Source organism: Phaethon lepturus, unplaced genomic scaffold (genome assembly GCF_000687285.1).
Source record: "Phaethon lepturus isolate BGI_N335 unplaced genomic scaffold, ASM68728v1 scaffold9452, whole genome shotgun sequence".
NCBI lineage: Eukaryota > Metazoa > Chordata > Aves > Phaethontiformes > Phaethontidae > Phaethon > Phaethon lepturus.
Window position 1 is genome coordinate 53,714 of NW_010525509.1, and position 7,038 is coordinate 60,751.

Below are 7,038 nucleotides of genomic sequence, written 5' to 3' on the forward strand. Positions count from 1 at the left end.
CAGCTGCTGTAATGCTGCGATGACTGAACCAAGCAGTGAAGCAATTAAAAGCTACTTGAGAGAAGGAGAATTTCCCAGGAAGAGAGATGTCCCACCCTCAGTAACTATTTCTATTTACACAAGCTGACACACCAGCAGCTGGGTAATACCCTTCTCAGAGAGGGATTTTAGATATGCTTATTCCAGCACAGGTATAAACTAGGACTAGCTATGTTAAAAAAAACCCCAAAACTAAAAAGAAAAACCCCACAGCAATGATATATTGCAGTGAAATGCATACCTGAGACAAAAATAAAATCAGGCCTTTTCTTCAAGCTCAGGAGCAGTATTCAGAACACAGTGAATATAAAACTTTATGGGATTTACAAAACAAAGAACTCTCCTGATGTCTTTCCTAATAGGAAACTGGCATTGTTTTATACCTCACTCTGGCTAAATGTCATTAATGCACCAGATGAAAGATTGGATCATACGGTATAAATCACTGCAGCTCCACTGACCTTAGCTGCTAGAGCAGGAGCTGGTATCAAGTTGGTGTATTGTAAGGGGAAGCTCTACACAGGTCCAGAAGGCCTTGATTTCATACCCTGCAATAAAATCCGTAAAGGGAGAGGGTTAGCAGTAAAGGGTTATAGGTCTCCCAACTCAGTAAAAGGATTAGTTTCAGATGTATTAGATTACAGCCTAACAGGCTGACATCCTGTATCAGCAGTTTTACTGGGTGCCAGCAACTCCTCCACTAAGGCAGTATCTGGATGGCTAAAGGAAGAACTTAAATACCTCTGTGTCACACATCGCCAGCACAAGATGAATGAAGACATGATTTGAAATATGCTTTGTTACTCCTAAATTTGCCCCAGGGCACAAAGAGCATTCCACCTACACACACTGTGAAACACAAGGCCTGTCTAGCTGCTAGAAACACATCACAGCCAAGGGAAAGACATTTCACCTGTTTTAGTTCAAGCTAAAACACAGCACCATCAGATACTGCAGTGCAGAAAAGATCAACAGCACAGTCCAAGATGCTCTTGACATGAGGTTCAAACATAGCTTTTCAGCTAGACCCTTGACTTTTGCCCTCCCTCCTTTTTTTAAAAACATTTCTTTATTCATTACAACAAATTCTCTGAAAAACCTGAAAAATATCACAAAATTAACAACATGGAACTTTGCAACAGAAGATGAAGATTGGTAATGCAATAAAGGCAACCGTCTGTGCTGATTTTCCTAGGAGAAATGTCTGTACCCCAAGTCCTTGGTCAGAAGCAAGGGGGAAATAAGTGAATGTTGATCACTTGACAGCACTGAAAGAAGCAAAGTCTCAAAGAGTACACACTAGACACGAACTGGAATAAAGCACTACACAAGTATTACCATTGTAAAAGCTGGATATTCATGGATCTGTAAGAAGCAGGGACAGACTGCAACAGGCAGACAAAGGAGGGAACAAACAGGAGTAGAAATATCACTGTAAGGCAACTTTAAGGGAAAACAAAAGTAGAACCATTTGAAATCCACCTTGAAGTTCCCATTAGCACTGTGTAGTTGAAATGCTTGGATTGCAAGCAGGACCCATCAAAGCAGGCAGATGCTTTGCACTGCTAGGTGCTTTGACAGAAGAGTCTCAGTCCTCTCGGAGATAAGGTGCAGTAAATAATAACATTTTTACCTTCTGCTACTATGTCATATAAAGAAACCTGAATGGCAATGTTTGTAGAAAGCTTATCTTTCCCCATGCTTGAAATAATTACAGGGTTCATCACAAAGCTATTGATGGCTATAAGAGCCAGGAAAGCTAGGAAAGGTAGATATAAAAGATTAAAAATAGTGAAGCCAGAATATCAGAGGGGAGGAGTTTTTCTTGGGATCGTGGGCCAAAGGTTCCCCTGGCTAACTCCCCCGGAGTTGGTGGAACAACGCCAAGAGACAACAGGCTTACGTCTTTGTCAATACACCTTGTCAATAGAGAGCTGCCTGGCTCAATTTAACTGTTGCTCTTCCCTTGCAGACTTCAAGGAGGCCTTCCTCCTCTTTGACAGGACTGGTGATGCCAAGATCACCCTGAGCCAGGTTGGCGATATCATCCGGGCACTGGGGCAGAACCCTACAAATGCTGAGATCAACAAGATCCTGGGCAACCCCAGCAAAGAGGGTAAGTACCCTACAGTCTCTCATGGGCCCTTCTTCAGGCTGGGGAACTGTAATTAGGCAACATCAATAGGCACAGCAGGTAGGAGAGGAGCTTTTGCTCCAATAGGGAAGCAGGGGGGCATGGGGGCTTTGTAGCAACAATACAGGGAATTTCTCTAGTTCCTTCTGAAGAGGATGATGATGGGGAATACAGTGCTCAGAAAAAGGAAAGCTTTCTCCTTAGGCTATGGAGAATTCTCTGTAAGGATCATTTTGGTGTTAACTTGGTGTAGGTGTAACACACACTCATTGCTGCTCACCTGTGCCCCAGCCCTTGCTGAGGAGCTGTTAAGCCCATTTCTAACAGCTGATACTCAGCTCTTCAGGTCCTTCCAGTGCAGGATCTTCTGCATAAGCCAAGACATGCCCTGGGACTGGAAAACCACTTGTATGTTTCTGCTGACTGGGGTGGTCTGCTCAAAGCTCCTACCAAACCTGGGCATGCTGAGGCATATGTTGGCCATTTATTATATCATTCCTTTTCTCCCCTCTTAGAGATAAAAGAAATGGTAAATACTGTAGTCATCTCCTTCTAACAAGGACCTAGCTGCAGGTGATCTCTGATTTCAGTCATGCAGAACCATATTAAGATGGGTTAAATTATATCCAAACTCTCAGGACTGGTAAAGGCAGCTCTGAGGAACAGTTCAGAAGACCTGAGTTAAGCATTAGCGCCAGCAAGAAGCACTGAGCAGAGGCCTAACACAGAACTGAGACCATGACAGTACTTTAAGTGACTACAGCAATCACTGTCAGTAATTTTTATATAGCTGGGTAGTAAAATAGTTTCTGTAAATAACTGTATATTCAAAAGTCTCTCCCATGTTTCCATGTATTATATTTCATCGCTGTCCAGATGAAGGCTGCACTTTGCAAATATTGGGGGGGGGGGCAGGGGAAATAAAAAAAAAACCACACCCCACACATTTTATTTGGCATCCTTGCTCCAACAAAAACCATTTGGGGAACGCCTCACTGAGGACTACAACTCATAAGACCAAAGGGGTTAGATGCACTAAGCTTGTGAGCCCTTAAAATTCCAACTGAACGTGTTAAATAGTAGATTTGGACACCACCCCCACTGGACTTTCCTGGTTTTAATCAGTTTATTCTTTTGCTAATAGTCTCCACTATCGCATCCAAGAGACCCTGAAGAGGTCAGTAACATGATGTCAGCAACCTCAGGGGCTTGTCTAAGTTGCAACATCCCACTCTGGTTATCTTTTCCAACTGCTTGGGGTTCAAGATTTCTGTTTTACTGTATTCTGAAGTTCCCACACTCCCCAAATCCTTTCATCAATCAACTTGTACAGCAAGTTTCATTTCTGAAAGAAAAATACACCATGCACATAAGCATAATAAAATTATGTGAGAAGAGGGGTGGAGGGAGGATGTGAAAATTAACTCACGCTGTAAGACAGAATCCAGATTCTGCAAAGAAACTGCCAAATCCTGAGGCAAAGACTAAAGGACAGAAAGAGGTGTGTATATGAGGTGGGAGGCTTTCCTACATTTGAGGGCAAATATCCCAAAAGAACACATAGAAGTGTCTAGCACATAGCAACTGGTGCTTTCTTTCCAGAGATGAATGCCAAGAAAATTACTTTTGAAGAGTTCCTGCCCATGTTGCAAGCAGCTGCTAACAACAAGGAACAGGGTACTTACGAAGACTTTGTTGAAGGTCTGCGTGTCTTTGACAAGGAAGGCAATGGCACAGTCATGGGGGCTGAACTCCGTCATGTACTGGCTACTCTGGGTAAGGGATTACCATCTCTGTGAGCATTTTAAAAATTGTTGTTGTTTGAAGGCCTGAAAGAGGGAGGAAAGGTACTCTAATCAGTTTGGACAGGTAGGAGGCTACAAAGCCAGACAAGACTCTGGGTTTCCTAACCGGGAATCTGCAAGAAAAGCAGACACAAAACACAGTAGAAAGCTCAAAGGAAAAGGTTTGGTTTATTACTTCTAAATTTGGACTAGGTATTAAGAGTGCCTGTTATTTGAGGAATTAGGAAAAATCACAGAATATGTCTGTGTTGGAAGGGACCCATAAGGATTGATTCCAACTCCCTGCTGCTTGCAGGACTACCTAAAACCATATGACTAAGAATATTGTCCAGACTCTCTTTGAACTCTGACAGGGTTGGTGTTGTGACCACTTCCCTGGGGAGCCTGTTCCAGTGACCAACCACCCTCTCAGTGAAGAGCCTTTTCCAAATGTCCAGTCCGAACTTCCCCTGAGGCAGCTTTACACAATTTCCTTGTGTCTTATCACTGGTCACCACAGATAAGAGATCAGCACTTCCCCATCCGCTGCCCCTCTGGAGGAAGTTGTAAATAAGTTGTACGGAAAAGGCTGTATGCCTCAATGACATAAAGCACAAGGACAAAGAGGATTTGCTGCATAGTTTCTTCACGCTGTAGGAGTAACTAGAACCCCTGTGTCTATATACATGTGCAAAACTTCTAAAGAAGCTTAAAAGTAAAAGCTCAACTCAGTTATAGATCTTTTTGTTGCTAACTCAGAAAATAAGGAAAGCCCTTGGAAAAGCTATAGGGTTCAGCTTCAGCTGCATGTCTGTGGAAGAATTAACCAAGCTCTCTCCACTTTCCAGGTGAGAAGATGACAGAAGAGGAAGTAGATGAACTCATGAAAGGTCAGGAAGACTCCAACGGCTGCATCAACTATGAGGGTAGGTGCAAGGGTTCAACGCCCTCTCATCCTACATTTCTTCTCTCTGTGTTTCACTGCAGTTGCCTTTTAGCTTCTCAGGCAAATCAGTTAGACAAAGCTACAGCTGAGTTAGGTTGAAAGGCTTATGCATGAAAACAGCAGCTGCAGTATGCTTAGCCTGCGGTCACACTGCTCAAAAGACTAGATTCAGCTATAGCAGAGAAAGCTACTTTGGTCAACAGCAGATCTCTAGACTCTCTGACTTCCTGCAGAGCAGTTGCAGTGATTGGAACCAATCCTAGAGCTAATCCTTGGACAAAGTGTACTATTTGACATGTATTTAGTCTTATCACACTTAAGCAGGAAGAGAATTTGGTTTGTACAACATTAAACACTTAGAACTTCCTATCACAAAGTTGAGTCAAATCTGATCAGGAACGTGGGTTTTTAATTCCATCAGCTCATAAACAGCTGTTATTTCTAAAGCTATTTCCCAAAGTAATATTTGCTGCTCCTTCTAACTAGCATATCTGTATTTTTCCACAGCGTTTGTAAAGCACATCTTGTCTGTCTAAATGGACTTCCCCAGATACCAAATGGTACGTTGTTCTCATTTGCACACTTAACCTTGTCTATCTGCTACACTTAAAGGCTTCTACATGCCCATGGAGAGACATAAACAAAGTGTTACAAAACCAACATGAGACCATCTCCCCAACCATACAAATAGAACAAAAAGAGACTGTTGTCCAAAAGCAAAGAAAACAGGAGTGCAGATTCCTGGGTCTTGTTCACAGCTCTATAACTGCTTGGAAACTGTGTTTAATGGATTTTGCAAACATACCCAAACTGTGAAAAGAAATGCTCAGTTTATTCATGAGCATGGAAATGCTTACATGTCACCTTAGATCTCTGTTGTCTTACAAAACTGGAGTTTAAGCTATGCAAACTGACAGTTTGAGACATTTATCCTATAGGCACATTGAGATTTTGTTTTTGTTTTTGTTTTTTAATCAAAGCAACACCTTCTGATAATTTGTAGATTCTGTAAAGACAGAGTAGCCTGAATACTTGTGTGAACTTGTGCATACTAAGAACAGCTCTCCAGATGAAATAATCATCCGAAAAAGAGTATTCTAACAGTCATGATCAATAGTCAAGAGGGCTTCAAAAGTACCAAATCATTCAGCAGTTCTTCTACAAGCAAGGAAAAAACAAAACAAAACCTTCAACCTTGATATGCTGCTATTTTGTCCAAAGAAAAACCTAGCAGCTGTCTTTAAAATGCAAATGTAAAACATCATGGCTCTGTGGGCTTTGAACTGTTAGTTATTCTAGCCCAGGAAAGACACATTCCCATGTTCCTGTATGAAACAACGAACACCTCAAAATAGAGATCAAGGGCTCCGTTTGTAATTTTGCGAGTGCTTCTTGTGCCGACATTGACTTTAAGTCCAACTCTCCCATTCCTTCCCAGAACAAGTCAGATTCAGAAAGTCCAGATGGCACTCGAGATTTGCCTGAAATTCTTGCTCAGTCTGTCACCATCAACGTGGAAACTGCATAGAACTGGATGGTGTGCCTCCAACCCCATCACTTTTTACCAGTGCATCAACAGGTATCACCTCTGGGTTACTACACCTTCATTTAAAAAAGTCTGAACTTTCACCAAGGCAAGCTAGATGGAATAAACTGCTACCATCCAGGATCCATCCATCCAAAGCATCTCTTTCCATGTTGTTTGCACTGAAACAATATAATATCTTGGAAAAATAAAGCATCAATAAACCCCTGTGGTCCCTTTGTGGCTATAAAGTCTTGGTTGTTTTTTTTTTCCCCTCTAAACCTGTTCAAAGCCACTCAAAGCAGCACTCAGAACTTAATTTATTTTCTCTGTATATTGTATTTCACACAATAAAGTTTTATGGAAAAAAAAAAAAATAGGCATCTCCAGGAGATAACTCTACTTAATCTGAATGAAAAGTGTTTTCTTTGGGGACTGGGAGAAAGAGTAATTAGGGACCTACCACCTACATCAGTACTTAAACATTTTTGGGACAAGGAGACCTGGTAGCTGGTGTCAGAACAGCTCCAAGGTGGCAGGTGCCCTGGTGCACTAGGCAAGACCCAGAACCAGCCAGGGTGGCCCTGATGCAGGGGGCCATGCAGAGCCG

The 7,038-nt window shown here is 42.2% G+C and overlaps 1 protein-coding gene across 2 annotated transcripts in view; it reads left to right on the forward strand.

Moving 5' to 3' along the window:
- MYL1 (myosin, light chain 1, alkali; skeletal, fast) overlaps nucleotides 1-6,663 on the forward strand; it is a 19,824-nt gene extending 13,161 nt beyond the window's left edge. The window contains exons 3-7 of one of the 2 annotated variants that reach the window (XM_010282771.1): nucleotides 2,012-2,155; nucleotides 3,776-3,949; nucleotides 4,806-4,883; nucleotides 5,411-5,463; nucleotides 6,342-6,663. In XM_010282771.1, coding sequence (XP_010281073.1) covers nucleotides 2,012-2,155; nucleotides 3,776-3,949; nucleotides 4,806-4,883; nucleotides 5,411-5,439 — 425 coding nt within the window. In that variant the 3' untranslated portion in view covers nucleotides 5,440-5,463; nucleotides 6,342-6,663. Of the gene's footprint in view, nucleotides 1-2,011; nucleotides 2,156-3,775; nucleotides 3,950-4,805; nucleotides 4,884-5,410; nucleotides 5,464-6,341 lie in introns of those variants that run through there. The other variant, XM_010282772.1, reaches the window with a different exon arrangement.
- The last annotated feature ends 375 nt before the right edge of the window (nucleotides 6,664-7,038 follow it).